The 19,659-nt window shown below is 44.8% G+C and overlaps 2 protein-coding genes across 4 annotated transcripts; both read left to right on the top strand.

The window, feature by feature from the left end:
• Nucleotides 1–6,684: 6,684 nt before the first annotated feature.
• Nucleotides 6,685–7,047, top strand: LOC309839927 (large ribosomal subunit protein eL37-like). Its single transcript, XM_082681924.1, has one exon. The coding sequence runs from the start codon at nt 6,701–6,703 to the stop codon at nt 6,992–6,994; it is 294 nt and encodes a 97-aa protein (XP_082538050.1). The 5' UTR covers nt 6,685–6,700; the 3' UTR covers nt 6,995–7,047.
• Nucleotides 7,048–14,620: 7,573 nt separating this feature from the next.
• PJA1 (praja ring finger ubiquitin ligase 1) lies at nt 14,621–19,444 on the top strand (the record flags this gene model as incomplete). Of its 3 annotated transcripts, none has more annotated exons than XM_082681259.1 (2): nt 14,621–14,719; nt 17,193–19,444. In XM_082681259.1, the coding sequence occupies one exon, from the start codon at nt 17,260–17,262 to the stop codon at nt 19,000–19,002; it is 1,743 nt and encodes a 580-aa protein (XP_082537385.1). In that variant the 3' UTR covers nt 19,003–19,444. The 3 variants fall into 3 exon arrangements, with proteins under 3 accessions (XP_082537385.1, XP_082537387.1, XP_082537386.1); XM_082681261.1 differs by having other exon boundaries at nt 14,634–14,719; nt 17,199–19,444; XM_082681260.1 differs by lacking the exon at nt 14,621–14,719 and having other exon boundaries at nt 17,095–17,387; nt 17,955–19,444.
• Nucleotides 19,445–19,659: the final 215 nt, after the last annotated feature.

Genomic DNA, 19,659 nt, shown 5'->3' with positions numbered 1-19,659 from the left:
ACTGGAGGGCTTCACCTTTCCCCCGACACTCCAGTCATATGATGCTGCCCACCGGCCTCAAGCCCAGCAGGGTTTGGCTCTTTGCCCATTTGGTTGTCTCTGCCTGGTCCCTTCTCCTCTTCTTTTCCTGTCATCAGGGAGGAAGTGGCCATTCGTTGGTTTGTGGCTCCGCTGCATCCATTCCTCTCCCTTCCTTAGACCCCTGTTTGCTTTAAGCGAATTGTCTCTGCCTCATTTGGGGTAAGGTTGGTGAAACAGCAGATCCATGCGATCTGCTGCCATGGAAGCCAAAGGCACATAGTCTTCCTATCCCCGGCCCAGGCTAGCCACAGGCAGGCATAGGACTAAGCTTGGTCACTGGACACTCTCTTTGGACTTTGAATCTGGAGCCGGCAGTATGAGAATAGAGGGAACAGCCCTCATCCATTTCAGCAGCACACCTTCCCAACCCCTCCCTCAGTGCTGCCTTTGCTTACATCTATTTCCAAATCTGGTTCTCCAGCCTTTCCCTTGATGTTGTAAGCTCCCTATAGATAACCCCCCAACCCCACAAATTCCCTTTTCTCTTCAGTTAGTCAGAGATGATTTCTGTTGTTCACAACCAAAATTTCTGATAGGAAGCCCAGATCAAATGTCCCTTCCTCTGTGACGCATTCCCTGTTCCTGCACAAGCATACTTTTCTGTATGTTCCCATAGCATCCTGTGCGAAGTGCAGCTCATACCAGGGTATTTTTTCCATCCCTGCCACTAGTGTAGGAACTCATTTTGGTTCCATTCTTGTGAGCTCAGGACTCTAGCTCAGTGCCTGGTTTGGAGTCAAACATTTAAGAACTAAACTAATGGACTGGTAGCTCTGCCTTCCCCCCATCTGGTGGCCTCAGTGGCTTTGACAGACTCTTGTCCTGCCACAAAAATGATGACTCCCTTGTGAGGCTGGCTGGTAATAACATGGGCTGATTTCTGTTCGGGACACTCATCCTGTCTGTGCCATGGAGGATGCGGAGGGAGGAGGAAGGGAAACAGGGCGGAGGCGGGGAGGTTGTTGTTGGAGCAGCTTAGGTAGAACATGATGGCGAGCGGAGTTAGATGGTTGCAGTAGGAAGGGAGAGAGGAAGAGGCTGACTGGCGAGATCGTGAACTGAGCATTAGAAGTGAATATGAAACTCAATTGTTGTTGGTAATTCTCACAGCAAAAGCTGGGCGTTTGTGATGGCTTCCCTCAGAAGGAGGTGGCAGGGGAGCATGTGTGTGCGCGTGTGTGTGTGTGCATGGGGGATTGTTAGGGGAGGGTGTTGCACCGGCTCCAGCATCCCCCTCCCACTCGCAACCATGCAGGCTGCCTGGCCTGTTTTCTAAAGAGCTTCCCCAAGCAGCAGGGAAGAGAGGAGAAGGGGGGTCAGCCATGCACACTGTTCAGCAGAGGTGAGCTGAGGAGTCCTCCAGTGCCCCTCCCTCCAGCCACTACAGGCTGCCAGGTACCTTGTTTGTGATGAAAGCTTTTAAAAACCCATGGGCATGGATAGTCATGCATTCATTTTTGTTCATTTAACTAATACTCACTGAGCCCAGAGCACGCAATGGAGGGCAAAGCCCGCCATGGACCCTGCTCTCAAGAAGCTCCAGAGCTGGCGGGGGAGAAGATGCGTAATCAGGCAATTAGGAACCAGTGTGAGCGGGAGGTAAGCACTGGTTGCTATGGGAACACGAGGAGAGGCCACAGCTGCTGCTCTTCTCCGAAGAGTGGTGGCAGGCAAAAAAGGAGGCATGAAGCAGGCAGATCTGCTTGCCAGGCCCAAGTCTGCGTGGCCCAGCACCTAGTCCAGGACAAAATCGGGCCTGACAAAATCGGGCCTGACAAAATCTGTTACTTCTCTGTGCCTCCATCACTTCACCTAAGAAATGAGAAGGGGGAGCGTGATACCAAGGCCACATAAGACCCTGTATATCTGTGCCTGCCCCCCAGTAGGTCTACAACACAAGGTAGCTGCTGGGAAATTTTTTTCAAGAAATATTTGTGGGTTGAAAGTTTCTGGGCTACTAGACACCAGAAGTAGAGCTGTGAACAAGATAAACAAAGCCTCTGCCCTCACAGAGCTCATAGGAATTTGAGAGGAGAGACAGCTATAAAAAAAAAAAAAGGTGGCACAAATAATTACTATTGTGATGGGTAATGTGATGCTACAAGGGTGGTTCAGAGTAGGAACTGGCCCATGAGAGGGGGCCAGGAGGAAAGGCTTCCTGGAAGAGGTGGCATTTCAGCTCAAGTCAGAAGGAAGAGTTAGTCAGCAAAGAGATAGGAAACTGCATTCCGAGTGTGGTGAATAACAAGTGTGCAGGTGCTGAAGCAACAGGGAGTCTGGTGTGTTCTAGGCCAGGAAAGGGGGTTAGTGGAAAGTGGAGTGGGGAGACACAACAGAGGCGGGAAGAGGGGAGGCTGGAAAGATAGACAAGACACCAAGGAAGCCAAGCCTGTAGGCCATGGTGAGGAGTTCACATTGAATCCTAGGATGACCCCCAAGTCTCAATGTTACTCTGACTCCCACAGCTGATCAACTCACCTGTCAGTGCCTGAGGCAGGGCTGAGTTCACGGGGCTTTACTCAGAGATGACCTGTAGAAGATTCCGGAATATGAGAGCTGTCAGAGCCCTTGGAGAGCATTTAGGTCCAAACTCTCATCGTGCAGATGGGAACACTGAGGCTCAGAGAGGAAGAAGACTTGTTCAGGGTCGCGTGGCAAGCAGGGTTATCAGGCCCGGAACTAGAGCCCAGTTTAAGAGGCCAGCCAGTGCCTCGTGCCTCTGTGGAAACTTGAAGGTGGCCTTTTTCACTTGTTTTTTGGAGGTGCCACTTTCTCTCCCTCTCAGGGCAACCAGCAATGTTTACAGCCTTGTTTCTGCACTTCCCCTAGTGTTCTCTTCAAAGAGGCACATTTTCCATAACCTTGGCCCCCATTTGCTTATCCTCCACCCTTCTACTGTGAAGGGAGAAGCCAGGGGCAGGGTTAGGTTCACAGGCAGGGCCCAAAGAAGCTCTTCCCATCCCAGCCATTGGTCCGTCTTCCAGGCTCACCCTGTCTCCTGCCCTTGCCACTCCCCCAGTCATGTTCTGTGGGCAAAGCTCTCCCCGCTGACATGGCCCCAGCACTTCCCCACCACACACACACTGGCAGAGTTGCCATAGGCTTCAGCCATCATCTAATACAATCTCTCCATTGCTGAAGTGGGAACAGTGAGGTCAGAGGAGGGGAAGTTCCGAGTTCTTGCCTGAACTGACTGTGTTCTGGCCTGTTGACTCTGCCCAGCCCTCTCTCCAGCCCTCCCCCACCCTGGCCAACTCCCACCATCACCAGCTGCTCCCTTCTCTCCTTGTGGATAGAAGCACAGAGGCACTCAGGGTTGAGGGGAAACCCTATGGAAAGACAGTGGCCCAGTGCTGCCTGAGTTGAGGCTGTAGGTGAGGGGTGAGGGGAACCTGTTCTCTGCCTCTGTAGCTTAGCCAGCATCCCAGCCCAGTGAGCCCTCTCCACTCACTCCCTGCAGCTCAGGGCCAGGAGCCCAGCCATGGATCCAGTAAGCGGCTCTAGGCCTCCACCAGGAAACTCCTTACCTGGGCCTCCCTTTTAGTTAGGAACCGAGGCCCCCTCATTCCTCTCACCTTAGGCCTGGAAGTAGCTGGCTTTGGAGTCGACAGTCCCAGTTCTAAATTCTGGCTTGGCCACCTCTAGCCTTAGACAAAGCCCTTACAATCGCTGAGCCTCAGCTTCTCCATCTAAACATAAGAATTGCTACCTCACCAGCTCGCTCTGAAGATACACTGAGAGAGTAGAAGTAAAGTATCTGGCTTATGATAGGTATTTGACAAATGTTAGTCCCCTTCCCACACTCTGGGCTTGCCCCTCCAGCCCCACTCCCAGTAAGCTCTGCCTGATTCCTGCCAGAGATCCTTGGGGGTAAGGCTGGGACCAGATCTTGGCAAGAGCTTCCTGGCTCTGGGGAGAAGAGAAGGGAGCTGTGTCCCACGGTAGACAGCCCTAATCCCTGAAACTCAGCAGGCGGCACGCAAAGGGAAGCTGAGCCAGGGGAAAAGATGAAGGGCGGGGGCAACTGGAGGGAAAGAGGAGGAGGCAGGTGGCTTTGGAGCCTGTGGAAAGTCAGGACAGCCGGGAGAGGGCCAGGCAGCATGGGGTCCCAGCCGCTGGTCCAGGCGGTGCCAGGTGGTTGGGAGAGACAAAGGAGGAGGCCGCTGGGCTACAGGCTGCTTCGACATCTCTCGATGGCAACTCCTCTTTGCTCATCCCGGGGCACAGGACCTTGGGACCCTCCAGGCTCTAGCAGGCAACTCAGTCCAGCCACATCCAGCTCCAGATGGCTGGCCCTCCCCACATCCCTGCTCTGTCCCCACTTCCTTGAGCTAGGTCCAGAGTTCACTGCCCTCATTCTCTACCTCCACAAACCAAACCCCTGATCCCATCTCCCACTGGGTTCCCTTTTGATCCCTTATTCCCCGCAACTCAGAGCCCCCCAAAACATCTCTGACTTAGATTTTACCAGTTATTCCTCACAAGAAATTCCCCTCTGTCTCCAAAGTCATCAGCATTAGTTGCCACAAAGAGGCCTTTACTTTTGGGTTCCAGGCTCTGGATGAAATGTACCCACTAGCTCACCTGCCCCCCTTGCAACCAGGAGCACCCCTCAGAGAGATGCCGAGCAGGGGTCAGGGAAGTCTGGGGCCGGGAATGGGCTTCAGTCTCTGACTAGGGTGAGGACTGAGTCTGTGGCCAGGATCAGAACTGAATCTGTATCTGGGCTCGAGGCTGAGTTTGTGACCAGGTTTAGGGATTTATGTTTCTTTTGGTTGTAAGCAACAGAAGTCAACTCTGGCTACCTTGGGCAAAAAGTAAGACTGTCAAAGATATTGGGCTGATTTTCAGAGTTGATTGATGTGAACATGACTCCTCTCCAATCTCCCCAGTCTCTGCGTGTCTCTTGTGAGTTTCACATCCACAGGAGAAAAGTGGATCTGCTCCAGGATCAGTCAAGTGAGCCATGCTGTAGGCCACACCTTGCTGGTGGAAACAGGAAGAGTTCCAGTCTTTGGGAAAAACAATCTGGTACCATCCACTAAAATTAAAAAACATATATCATTTGACCTAACAATTCTATTTCTGGGACACCATTCCATGGAAATGAAAGCCCTGGCACCTAAGGACCTATACGTACAGAGATGTGTGTTGAAGCATTGATCATAGCATTTAAGAAACTTGAAAATCATAATTATTTATCAGTAGGTTGATGGTCGAATAGATTATGGTATATCCACATCATGAAACACTAGGCAGCCATTGAAGGTTAGTAATTAGAGTCATACCAATCGATTTCAGGGAGTGTTATTGAGTGAGAACAGCAAGAAGTGATAGAATGAAATTAGAACACTACCTAACACCATATACAAAAATAAACTCCAAATGGATTAAAGACTTAAATGTAAGAGCAGACACTATAAAACTCTTAGAGGAAAACATAGGAAAAACACTCTTTGACATAAACCACAGCAAGATCTTTTTTGACCCACCTCCTAGAGTAACGGAAATAAAAACAAAAAATAAATAAATGGGACTTAATTAAACTTGAAAGCTTTTGCACAGCAAAGGAAACCATAAACAAGACAAAAAGACAACCCTCAGAACTGGAGAAAATATTTGCAAATGAAACAACAGACAAAGGATTAATCTCCAAAATATACAAATAGCTCATGGAGCTCAATATCAAAAAAAACAAACAATCCAGTTAAAAAATGGGCAGAAGACCTAAATAGACATTTCACCAAAGAAGACATACAGATGGCCAAGAGGCACATGAAAAGATGCTCAACATCACTAATTATTAGAGAAATGCAAATCAAACCTGCAATGAGGTATCACCTCACACCAGTCAGAATGGCCATCATCAAAAAATCTAGAAACAATAAATGCTGGAAAGGGTGTGATGAAAAGGGAACCCTCCTGCACCGTTGGTGGGAATGTAAATTGATACAGCCACTATGGAAATCAGTATGGAGGTTCCTTAAGAAACTAAAAATAGAACTACCATATGACCCAGCAATCCCACTACTGGGCACATATCCTGAGAAAACCATAATTCAAAAAGAGACATGTACCACAATGTTCATTGCAAGTACTATTTACAATAGCTAGGACGTAGAACCAACCTAAATGTCCATCGACAGATGAATGAATAAAGAAGATGTGGCATACACATACAATGGAATATTACTCAGCCATAAAAAGAAACAAAATTGAGTTATTTGTAGTGAGGTGGATGGACCTAGAGTCTGTCCTACAGAGTGAAGTAAGTCATAAAGAGAAAAACAAATACCGTATGCTAACGCATATATATGGAAACCAAAAAAAACCCCAAAGAAACCCCCCAAAAAACTGATGAACCTAGCTTCAGGGTAGGAATAAAGAGGTAGACATAGAGAATGGACTTGAGGACATGGAGTGGGAGGGCGAAGCTGGGGTGAAGTGAGAGTAGCATGGACATATATACACTACCGAATGTAAAAGAGTTGGCTAGTGGGAAGCAGCAGCATAGCACAGGGAGATCGGCTCGGTGCTTTGTGATGACCTAGAGGGGTGGGATAGGGAGGATGGGAGGGAGGCTCAAGAGGGAGGGGAGGGTCTCGGCGGCAGAAGCGAGATGACGAAGGGAACGTCCTCGTTTGGAAAGCGTCGGAATAAGACGCACACGTTGTGCCGCCTCTGTGGCTCTAAGGCCTACCACCTTCAGAAGTCGACCTGTGGTAAATGTGGCTACCCTGCCAAGCGGAAGAGGAAGTATAACTGGAGTGCTAAAGCTAAAAGACGAAATACCACCGGGACTGGTCGAATGAGGCACCTAAAAATTGTATACAGCAGAATCAGGCATGGATTCCGTGAAGGAACAACACCTAAACCCAAGAGGGCAGCTGTTGCAGCATCCAGTTCATCTTAAGGATTTCAATTATTAGTCATGCAATAAATGTTCTGGTTTAAAAAAAAAAAAAAGAGGGAGGGGATAGGGACATGCGTGTATGCGTATAACTGATTTGCTTTGTTGTGCAAAAGAAACTAACACAGTATTGTGAAGCAATTATACTCCAATAAAGATCTATTAAAAAAAAAGTGATGATATATATGATCTCATTTTAATAAAAAAGGGCAAATAAAAACCCACACATGTATTGCACATGTATATATATATACATAAGTGTACATATATCTGTATATGATTATACAAGTATAAAAAAATGAAATAATGAATACTAGGTTATTGATATAGGTTATGGGGAGCAGTGATATAGACAGAGAAGGGAGATAAGTAAAACTAAAAAGAAGAAAAGACTATAATTTTACAAAATATGCACATAGGATTCTTTATGATTGTATCTAAAATTATATACCTATTTGTGTATAATTATAAAGATGTTACCTTAAAAAATTTTAAAGAAGAGATGAATAAAAATATACCAGAACAAAATTCTTTTCAAAAGAAAATTGGGTAACAGGATCACTGACAAGATTGACTTTAACACCAAAAGTATTATTAGAATCAAGGAGATTCATTTCTCAGTGATCAAATGAACAATTCTCTGGAAGATGGAACAATCCTTAAACTACGTGCCCTCTATGTGTTTGAAAAGTATATATAAATGCTATTATGCTGTGAATATCTTCTGACATCTTTTTTTTCATTCAATATTATCAGATGTATCCATTGTGATACATGTAGACTTAGATTCTGCACCTTAGTTGCTCTATAGTAAGTATTCTACCATAATAATTATTCATTTCTCTTTTGATAAAGATTTAGGTTCTTTCTGTTCTTTTACTATTAAAAACAATGCTGCAATGAACAGAATTGCACATATTTCATTTCAAATCGTGTGCAAGCATATTTGTAAGTGAATTCCTAGAAGTAGACTTTCTGGGTCAAAAACTATATGCATTAGTAATTTTGATAGATACTGTCAACTTGCCAACTAAGAGACTGCACCAGTTTACTTACCCACACCCCAGAAACGTTTGAAGGTTCCTGAAGCTCCACACCCTCCACCACACAGTGTTTACAAGCTTTTTCATATTGGTCAGTCTCACAGGTGAAATGGTATCTCATTTTATTTTTATGAGTGAACATCTTCTTGTGTGTTTCAATGGCATTTGTATTTCCTTTCCAATAAAATGTCTATTTGTATCCTTTGCTCATTTTAACGTTGGTTTGTGGGTCATTTATTGATTTATAGGAGCTCTTCATGTATTTGGGAAATGAGCCCTTTGTGAAATTCGCAGAAAATATTTCCCCCAGGTTTTCATTTATTTTTAAATGTCCTTAGAATTGTTGATTTATAGACTTTTTTTTTTGCCTGCCAGAACATTTTGTTTTTGTGAAGTTGAAACTTTCCCTTTTTTGCTCCTGTACATTTTGTCAACTTATAGAGGTCTTCTCCACTTCAGGCTTATAAAAAACATTCCCCCATAGTTTATTTTAAGTACTTTTATAATTTCATATTTACATTTAAAGAAAACACCAGCTAGAAGATATTTGCAACTGTACAAATATAACTAACGTTTGGTATGCAGAACATAAGTAGAATTCCTAGAAATCAATAATAACAAGACAAACAACCCCAATAGAAAAATGGACAAAATATATGCACAAACAATTCAGAGAGGAAGAAATCTAAGTGGCCAACAAATGTGAAAAGATGTTTAACCTCAATACTAATTTAGGAAAAAGCAAAGTCAAACAACAGTGTTCCATACTCACCTTGACAACAATTTTAAATTATGAAGGTATCAAGAATGGTGGGATGTGGGGAAACACTGATGTGAATAAACTGCAGGTGGAACAATAATTGGTAAAATCCACTTTGGAAAACAGATTGGCAATATCTACTGAAGTTGAAATGCTCCTGCCCCCTTCTGCCCCAATGACCCCTACCTCCTGGAACTCCTGGCCTTATGTAATCCCTTCCCCTTGAGTGTGGGCCAGACTTAGTAATACACTTTTAATAAATAAAATTTGGTAAACAAGTGTTGGATGTCACTTCTGAGATCTGCCCTGAAGAAATGTTAAAAGTTCTTCAGAAAGAAGAAAAATGATATGGGTCAGAAACTTGGATTTGCATTAAAAAAATAAAAGGGAGGAGGGACTTCCCTGGTGGCACAGTGGTTGAGAGTCTGCCTGCTGATGCAGGAGACACGGGTTCGTGCCCCGGTCCGGGAAGATCCCACATGCCGCGGAGCGGCTGGGCCCGTGAGCCATGGCCGCTGAGCCTGTGCGTCCAGAGCCTGTGCTCCACAGCGGGAGAGGCCACAGCAGTGAGGGGACTGTGTACCGCACAAAAAAAAAAAAAAAAAAAAAAGGGGGGAGGAGTTTTTGAGAAGGAATAAATGAAGTTATAAATAAAATCTTTCCATATTCTTATTCTAACTGATCCAATGAATAGCAGTTTCACCAAAAAATAATAACAACAATGTATTAGATGATTATAGCTTATGGATAAGGGAATGATAGCAATGTTATAAGGGACAGGAGAAAGGAATTGGAAATATTCTGTTATAAGGTGCCTGCACTACCCATGGAGTAGTATAGTGTCATTTGAAAGTGGGCTTGGATCAGTTGTAAACATATACTGCCAACTCCAGGGCAACCATTAAAAAATGTAAACATAAGAAATATGGTTGAAATTTGAAGAGAAGAGAGAAAATAGAATCATATAAAATGCTCAATTAGAAGTCAGAGAAGGCAGAAAAAGAATGGAAGACTCTCCCCACAAACAAGAGAGAAACAAAGAACAAAGGCAATGAATAGGAAACAGTTACAAACGTGGTACATATTAATCCAACTATTTCAACAATCACTTTAAATGTGAGTGGTCTAACTATACCAATTAAAAGGCAGAGACTATCAGAATGTATTTTTTTAAAAAGGCCCAACTATATGTTGTCTGCAAGAAACCTATTTTAAACATAAAGACACAGATTAAATGTAAATTAAAGAGAAAGATATACATGCTAACATTAATAAGAAGAACACTGGAGTAGCTATGTTAATTCCAGACAAATCAGGTCTCAGGACATGGAAAATTATCAGGTATAAATACGGATATTACATAATGATAAAAGGGGTCAATTTGCCAAAAAGACATAACAATCCTTAATGTGTATGTGCCTGACAACAGAGCATCAAAATACGTGAGGCAAAAACTGGTAGGACCACAAGGAAAAATAGATGAATCCACTATTATAGTTGAAGACTTCAACACCCCTCTATCAGTAATTGACGGAACCAGCAGGCAGAAAATCAGTAAGGACATAGTTGAACCGAATTGCATCGTCAATCACCTGGATCTAATTGACATTTATAGACTACTTCATCCAACAACAGCAGAATACACATTCTTCTCAAGCTCACATGGAACATTCACGAAGATAGACCACATCCTGGGTGATAAAACACACCTTAACAAATTTAAAAGACAACAAATTTAAAAGTCTAGACATCATACAAAGTGTGTTCTCAGACCACAGCAGAATTAAATTAGAAATCAATAACAGAGAGATAGCTGGAATCTCAAAATATTTGAAGATTAAACAACGTACTTCTAAACAACACATGGGTTCAGAAGAAATCTCAAGAGAAATTTTTTAAAATTTTGAAATAAAATGAAACCAGAACTTATCAAAATTTGTGGGATACATTAAAAGCAGTGCTTAGAGGGAAACTTATAATATTGAATGCATATATTAGAAAAGGAAAAAGATCTAAAATCAATCATCTAAGCTTCCACTTTAGGAAACTACAAAAAGAAGAACACATTATATCCAAAGTAAGCAGAAGAAAAGAAATAATAAAAGAGCAGAAATAAATGAAATTGGAAACAATAGAGCAATAGAGAATATCAATGAAACAAAAAGCTGATTCTTTGAAAAGATCAGTAAGATTGGTAGATCTCTAGCTAGGCTGACCAAGAATAAAGGAGAGTAGACAAAACTAATATCAGAAATGGAGGAGCCATCACCACTGATCCTGTGGACATTAAAAAGATAATAAAGACATTATGAGCATTTCCATGCCTACAAATTTGATAACTTAGATGGACAAATTCTATGGCTTACTTCTGATAAATAGGATATGGCAAAAGTGTTGGGATGTCACTTCTGAGTTTAAGTCATAAAAGAACGATGTCTTCCATCTTAGGTGCTCTCTGGCTCTCCCTCTCACCAGCTGCCAGGTTGTGAGGAGACTCAGGAAGCCTATGGTTAGGCCCGCATGACAAGGAATTGAAGCCAGAGAGCAACCACATGAGTGAGCTTGGCAGTGAATCTTCTGAGGCCTACCAACAACCGTGTAAAAGAGGTTGGATGTGGACCTCCTACCCCAATTTTGCCTGCATATGAGACTGCAGCCCCGGATGACAGCCTGAGTGCAAATTCATGAGAGACTTTGAGCCAGAGACACCCCAGCTAACCCAGGTATAGATTCCTGACCTGTGAAACTGTGATATAATAAATGTCGGTTGTCTTAAACTGCTAAGTTTTGAGGCAATTTTTTATACAACAATAGTTAACTACTACAAACTCTTTGACCCAGAAATTCTACTTCAAAATACATACACTAGAGCAGTTTTTTCTAATCTTTTTCACATCATAGCATATGTTTAAAATGCTAATATGTGTACCAGCTCACTGGGATGAACAGATAGCCTGCTCTTAGCCAAAGGGAACAGCCCCCAGGGCAGCAGCTGCGTGAAGCCAGGCCCATCTTTCTGGAGGGCTAAGGGAATCAATATATTAGAACCCCCATTACTCAGCTGGGAAGGTCTGCCCCAGAGAAACTTTTCAATATGGGCACAAGGAGACATGCCCCAGGATGTTCATTAAATCTTCACTTATAATTGCACAAAACGGGAACAACTCAAGTCCATCAGCAGGCAAAGAGATAAAGAAATTGGATAATTCATGCAACAGAAGTCCGTACAATGATATATTATAGTAATATCATATTGGAAAATAGATACAATCATATTCAGTAGTTAAAATGTATGACCTAGATATAAATGTATCAAATCACTAACAAAAAATAATATTAAATGAAGATTTAAGTTTCAAAAGGCTATATTTATTATACCATTCACATAATGTAAAATACATAAAACAATAATGTATATTGGTTACATATATATATATATATGTGTGTGTGTAGAAAAAAGAAAAAAACATGCACAAGAAAGAAACTTCTAAATGGTGCTTTTTTGGGAAAAAGAAGTAAGATAAGTAGGATAAAGTGAGAGCTTCAACTGTAATATTTTGTTTCAAAAACAGAAGAATCTGAGGATCTGAAGAAAAAATGTGCTTGGTCTGTGTGACAAGTACATGTGGGCAAAAGTACGTTTAATTCTCTGTACTCTTCTGTATGTTTGAAATATTTTAAATAAAAAATACATTATTTCTTGAGTACAAAAATACATATACATTAGATGAGGCTTATTAATTGGGTTGTGGAATCTCTCTATATCCTTGTTTATTTTGCAATCTATTTGCTCTATCTATACCAAAACAAGTGTGGTTAAGTCTTCTACTATAATTGCAGCCTTTCTGATTTCTATAATTCTAACAATATTTGCCTCATATATTTTGAAATTACTTTGTTTGGCATATAAATTTCAGTGACTATATCTTCTCGGTGAATGAAACAACCTGATTTGTTTTCTTTAATGCTTTTTACTTTGAGTTCTTGATTTTTCTGATATTAACGTTGCTACATGTCTCTTTCTTTATCTTTTTTTCTTTCTTTCTAAAATTCCTTCCTTCCCCTCCTTCCATCTTTCCTCCTCTCCCTTCCTTCTTCTTTCTTTCCTTCCTTTCTGCTGGTATTTAACTGGCATATATATTCTATTCCTATTTCTGGTTTAGGTGAAGCATATAAACAGCATATAACTGGATTTCTATTTTTTAACATCTTTATTGGAGTATAATTGCTTTACAATGGTGTGTTAGTTTCTGCTTTATAACAAAGTGAATCAGTTATACATATACATATGTTCCCATATCTCTTCCCTCTTGCATCTCCCTCCCTCCCACCTTCCCTATCCCAACCCTCTAGGTGGTCACAAAGCACCGAGCTGATCTCCCTGTGCTATGCGCAGCTGCTTCCCACTAGCTATCTATTTTACGTTTGGTAGTGTATATATGTCCATGCCATTCTCTCACTTTGTCGCAGCTTACCCTTCCCCCTCCCCATATCCTCAAGTCCATGCTCTAGTAGGTCTGTGTTATTCCCGTCTTGCCTCTATGTTCTTCATGACTTTTTTTTCCTTAGATTCCATATATATGTGTTAGCATATGGTATTTGTTTTTCTCTTTCTGACGTACTTCACTCTGTATGACAGAATCTAGGTCCGTTCACCTCACTACAAATAACTCAGTTTTGTTCCTTTATATGGCTGAGTAATATTCCATTGTATGTATGTGCCACATCTTCTTTATCCATTCATCTGTTGATGGACACTTAGGCTGCTTCCATGTCCTGGCTATTGTAAATAGAGTTGCAATGATCATTTTGGTACATGACCTTTTTGAATTATAACTGGATTTCTAAAAACTAAATGCTAAAACTAAAATGAGAGTTTGCTTTTTTATTTTTAATGGGAGATGTTAACCCATAATACATCCTGACATGTTTGGATTTATTTCTGCTCCCCCCTTTTTAAACATACTTTCTTGTTACCTCCCATCCCATTTCTGCCTTCTGTTAGATTTTTTTCTCTTTGTTCTCTATATTATTTCTTCAACGGTTTGAAAGTTATACATCCTATTTCTATTTTGTTGTTACTTCTAAAATTTCTTGCTCTTCTATTATGCATTTTATTCCCAGTAAAGAACAAAGCTTTGCTACTGTTGTGAACATAGGCAGTCTTTACATTTGACGCAAATATTAGAGATATATGTAAAGTGCAATTAAAAAAAAAGATTTCGGAGTTCAGTAAAATTGTATAAATCCAAAAGGCATAGCTATAATATTTTGAAGAGCAATGCAATTACGAAAATGTGAACCCATGCTGTGCTGCAATGATTGATCATTTCTTTTGGACAGAGAACCTCGATTTTGTGATTAACAGCAACAAATTCTACTGTAAACAGTTCAATTTGCTTCAACCACCAGGTTAGACAAAATTCAGCTGACTGCAACCCTAAGTACCGTGATACTTCCACTACAGATCGTAACATAGAACATAAGATAGGATATATTAATATCATTACTTTCACATCAGAATGAATCAGAAAGAATTTGCGGATTTCATTTTATTTCAAACAACAACAACCACCCAAAGCCCAGAACAGAAGGGCAAATGACTAAATGTTTAACATTTGTTAAAGCTGGCTGTTGGTTACATTTTTCGCTGTCCTTTTCTGTATCCTTGACGATTTCATCATTTCAAATGAAATAATGTTTTCGAGCCCACCCTGATTTGTCGAGAGCAGCTGCCGCCCCCGCCACATCAAGGGGGCGGGCCGCCGCGACGCTACAATCACTTCCGCCGCCGCAGTCGCGCCCGTCCCGCCGCTGTCTGGAGGGGGAGGAGCTGGAACCCCGGGAGCAGCGGCTCTGGTGGTTGTGGCGGTCGGAGGTCCGAGGGATCTTCTCTTTCCGAGAGCGTGCGGGGGTCGCGACTGGGTGAGTGAAAGGCTGTTTATTTCCTCGATTCCCTCCAGACGTGGCGGTGGGGCGAGTGGCCGGGCGTAGGGCGAGTGGCCGGGCACCGGCGTGAGGATGTGGAGTGGGGGGTGGGGGCTCTAACGAACAGATTTTCGGGCTCGCCCCTCGGGAAGGGGTGGGGCGGACGCGGGACCTGACCGCAGAGGGAGGCCTGTGCCCTCCACCGGCCCGATTTAGGGCTCCATCCTTCATCCCCCGGCCCCTTACGTGTGGCTCGGTCCCAGCTCGGGTGGCTTGAATCGCTATTCGAGAGGGGAGTGGTGGTCGCGGCCCTCTCCGCCTGTCCTCCCCTCTCCTCCTGCCTCCCTTCTTGGCCCCTCTGTGGAGCGATCCGTGGCCTTTCTTTCCCCATTTTGAAGTTGTTTTGATGAATGGTAACTGGTGAAGATTTTTAGGCAAATATATTGTTACCAGGAAAAGAATTGTCAGAAAAATAAATCATTCCCAGGGAAAAACTATAACCCCACACGCCCTTTTCTTTCTTTTTTTCCCCCTTGCCTGCCACATCGGTTTGGATCTACCGTTTGAGCCTATAAACGTTTCCCCGTCTCATTATGACATTGCGGACCCCCTCCCATCCCCGTGTCTCGCGTGCGCGCGCAGGGACACATACACGCACATGCCCGCACATACACACATACACGCACATGCGCGCGCGCTCACACGCATGCACAAAAACCTTCCATTGCAGCTGCCTTACCGCCACCCCCCCATACTCAAGGTTCCTTCGTGTCCCCCTCCCCCACACATGCTTGGACAGACATGCACACACACCCTCTCACACACTGTCACACTCTCCAGTGCCTTCCCCTGAGAGAGACAGACAGACTCACACACACACACACACACACACACACACACACACAGCCTCACACTCTCCAGTGCTTTTCCCTGCCTCTCACCTCCTACCACATACACACCTCCAGAAGCATCCCCCTCCTCCCTCTGCCTCTTCTTGCTCTGGTGAGCACACACACTACATACACACACACACACACACACACACACACACACACACACACACACACACACACACACACACACACACACACACACACACACACACACACACACACACACCCTGTGGGCCGCCTTACCCCCTGCCTGCCACTTACACAGATTGCTGGCTCCTCTTTCCTATGCCACTTACATGCATACACACCCACACGCTCTTTTACATACCCCTCTCAGGTGCTCCCTGTCTGCTACCTATGTGCCTAGACAGCCTCCTTCGCTGGTCCCTGCCATGCACACACACTCACATAAATCCTTCTCCAGGGACATCCCCCTCTTCCTGCTCACCACATCCATGCATAGAGACATTCTTTGATTGCTGGTGCCCACCCACCTGCCCGCCTGCCATACGCACATCCGTCTCCAGTGCTGTCCCCATATCGATGCATTTGCTCACACTGACCCTTCTCCATTGTTGCCTCCCATTTTGATGAACACACGCACACAAACTCAAGGACACCCCCTGTTCAGTGCCACTGTACCCTTCCTGGCTTGCCACAGGCACATAAACACAGGCATTCCTCCCTAGAGTTCCAGCCATCACACATCGGAACCACATGCACGTTCTGTCTATCGTGCGTACACATGCTCCTCTCCCCTGAAGCCACCCCATCCATGCCTGTCATTTTCATACCCACATCCAGAATGGGTCTCATTCTGCCTGACACTCATGCCTCTTCCCAGTGCCACTGTCACCTGCCCTTTCCCCCTACAAATACAGGAGTCTCTCCACTTCATGAGTGCTGGTCCCCCTTCCACCTGCCTGGTCCCCCTTCCACCTGCCCCTCTCCTCCTGACAGACACGTAGACACTCTCGCATACACAGTGATGGTGATCTATATTTTCCACCCCTATTCCAATTTGCATTGCTCCTGTATGTATACAGGACTCAGAAAAATGCAGATACCCCATAAAAAAAAAACCCACAGCCGTCTTTCCTCTTCCCATGTTGGCACAATCCCAGTGCTTCACCTATCTTCCCAGCATCCAGTCACCCCTCCCCCGTCTTCCGTCGGATTCTCCCCTGAGTCTGGCTTTCCTACAAACCCAGTTTTGTAATTATTTTGCCAACATTAAAAATGTGTTCCAGGTCTACACCTGACAGTCACTGGAATGCTACTCCAGGCCATAGAAGAAAGTGAAACTAATTTTAAAGCCCCCTTATTCTTTCTGTAACCTGTCTGCTGAAGTGAAAATAAATCTCCCTGCTCCTTTATTCCGAACTGATTTGACCTTCCCATCTCCAAAGCGTGCGCAGGGAGCAGGAGCCTTTCCGCTCAAGCCCCAGATGTACTGGAAACCCTCCTAAGTCAGAGCAAATGGGTCAGGAATCTAGCAAGCCTGTATGGCCCAAGCCAGCAGGAGGGTATCAGTCCAATACAGGCAGGAGGTATGGAAGAAGGCATGCTTATGTCAGTTTCAGGCCATCCACGAGCCAGCAGGAAAGGATTTCCGGCCAGAGAAAGACGTCATCCGAAGTCCCAATGCACAGATCAGCCCCCAGTCAAACCACCAAGAGGAGCCGATCACCATTTTCCACCACCCGTCGTAGTTGGGACGACAGCGAGAGCTCGGGAACCAGCCTGAATGTTGATAATGAGGACTACTCCAGGTACCCGCCCAGAGAGTACAGGGCTTCGGGGAGCAGAAGAGGAATGGCTTATGGACATGTTGACTGTTTCGGGGCAGATGATAGTGAGGAGGAGGGGGCTGGGCCTGTTGAGCGAGTGCCAGTGAGAGGGAAAACTGGCAAGTTTAAAGATGATAAGCTGTATGACCCAGAGAAGGGGGCGAGGTCTCTGGCTGGGGTGCCCCCACAGTTCTCTAGTTTTAACCGTGATGTGAGAGAGGAGCTTGACAAGTTAGACCCAGCCGCTACAGCACGGGGCTCTGCTAGCAGAGCTGAGTTCCTGCAGCCAAATAGCATGGCCCCTCAGCCATCTTCTGCTGAAGGCAAGGTGGTCACCAATGGCAACAGCCTGGAGAGGGAGAGACGGGAGCAGAATTTACCTGCGTGTCCCAGCAGGGCTCCTGTGAGTATTTGTGGTGGTGGGGAAAACACCCCAAAGAGTGCAGAGGAGCCGGTGGTGAGGCCCAAAATCAGAAATCTGGCAAGTCCCAACTGCGTGAAACCAAAAATATTTTTTGATACTGATGATGATGATGATATGCCACACAGTACTTCCAGGTGGAGGGAGACTGCCAGCGCTGATGAAGGCCACTCGGATGGCCTGGCAAGAAGAGGCAGAGGCGAGAGTTCAGGTGGCTACCCTGAGCCGAAGTACCCCGAAGACAAAAGGGAAGCCAGGAGTGACCAAGTGAAGCCGGAAAAGGTGCCGAGACGGCGACGAACCATGGCCGACCCTGACTTCTGGACGTACAGTGACGAGTACTACAAATACTTCGAAGAAGACTCTGACAGTGACAAAGAGTGGACTGTGGCTCTGCGTCGCAAGTATCGAGGTCGGGAGCAAAATCTGTCGTCCAGTGGCGAGAGCTGGGAGACCCTGCCAGGAAAAGAAGAGCATGAAGCCGAGCAAGCCAGAGTGAATGCCAGTGCCAGTGCCAGCCCCAGTGCTGGTGCCAGTGCTGGCAGCAGTGGCGGCAATGAACTTGAAGAAGTTCGAGGGCCATCTCTCCAGGAAGAGGAACGGGCAACTACCGAAGAAGGAGAAGTTCCTTGGCTCCAATACAATGAAAACGAGAACAGCAGTGAGGGGGATAATGATTCCGGTCAGGAGTTTCTGCAGCCCAGCGTCTTCATGCTGGACGGCAACAACAACCTTGAAGATGACTCCAGTGTCAGTGAAGACCTCGAGGTGGATTGGAGCCTCTTCGATGGGTTTGCAGATGGGTTGGGGGTGGCTGAAGCCATTTCCTACGTGGATCCTCAGTTCCTCACGTACATGGCACTTGAAGAACGCCTGGCCCAGGCAATGGAAACTGCCCTGGCGCACTTGGAGTCTCTCGCGGTGGACGTGGAGGTGGCCAATCCACCAGCCAGCAAGGAGAGCATCGACGCTCTTCCCGAGATCCTGGTCACGGAAGATCACAGCGCGGTGGGGCAGGAGATGTGTTGCCCCATCTGTTGCAGTGAATATGTGAAGGGGGAGGTGGCAACGGAGCTGCCGTGCCACCACTATTTCCACAAGCCCTGTGTGTCCATCTGGCTTCAGAAGTCAGGCACTTGCCCCGTGTGCCGCTGCATGTTCCCTCCCCCGCTTTAAGACCAAGGCTCTTTACTCCTGGTCTGATGATTTTCCCCATCTGAAATCCACAATACTGCAGGAGCCCTCTCCAAATTAACCATTGAAGTGAAGTCAATCAGTCGATTAATCTCCACCTGTCGATTCCTTGTGATTATTTCCAGTGTGAAAACGGTTGTGTACGATTGCATTGAAAAAAAAATCATCCTGTGTTTTAGAGGTTAGAAAGGGAAAACTAAACTTTCTAAATGCTACTTGAGATTGCAGTAAAAACATAAATTTTCTAACCTGAACGATGAAATAAGTTGCATTTGTTTTTTTCAGTAGAATATGTTGCTGTTGATTGTAATGTCAAGTTTATCTGTTAAACTTGTCCAAAGGGCATCATCATTTCTGTTGCATGTTATGGGTTAATGTTCCTGTAATTGCAGTGCCGTAAAAGCTTATTAAAATTCTCCTTTTGGTTTTACATGGTATAGTGGAATGTTTGGTTTTGTCTAAAACGGTGGTACTAAGTGACTTTATAATTGATCTCTTGCATTTGCATCCCAAATAGGGTTTTTTGGTGTTCCCACTAGGAGAAAAACTTTAGTTTCACTGGAAATGCTGACTCCAACAACAGCAAAAGTAAGGGTAATTCTTTCTAAGTAGGGGTAGAGTGTATGGTTGCCAGGCTAC

This window comes from Grampus griseus (genome assembly GCF_964374135.1).
Source record: "Grampus griseus genome assembly, chromosome: X".
NCBI lineage: Eukaryota > Metazoa > Chordata > Mammalia > Artiodactyla > Delphinidae > Grampus > Grampus griseus.
This window is presented reverse-complemented; position numbering and strand designations above follow the sequence as displayed.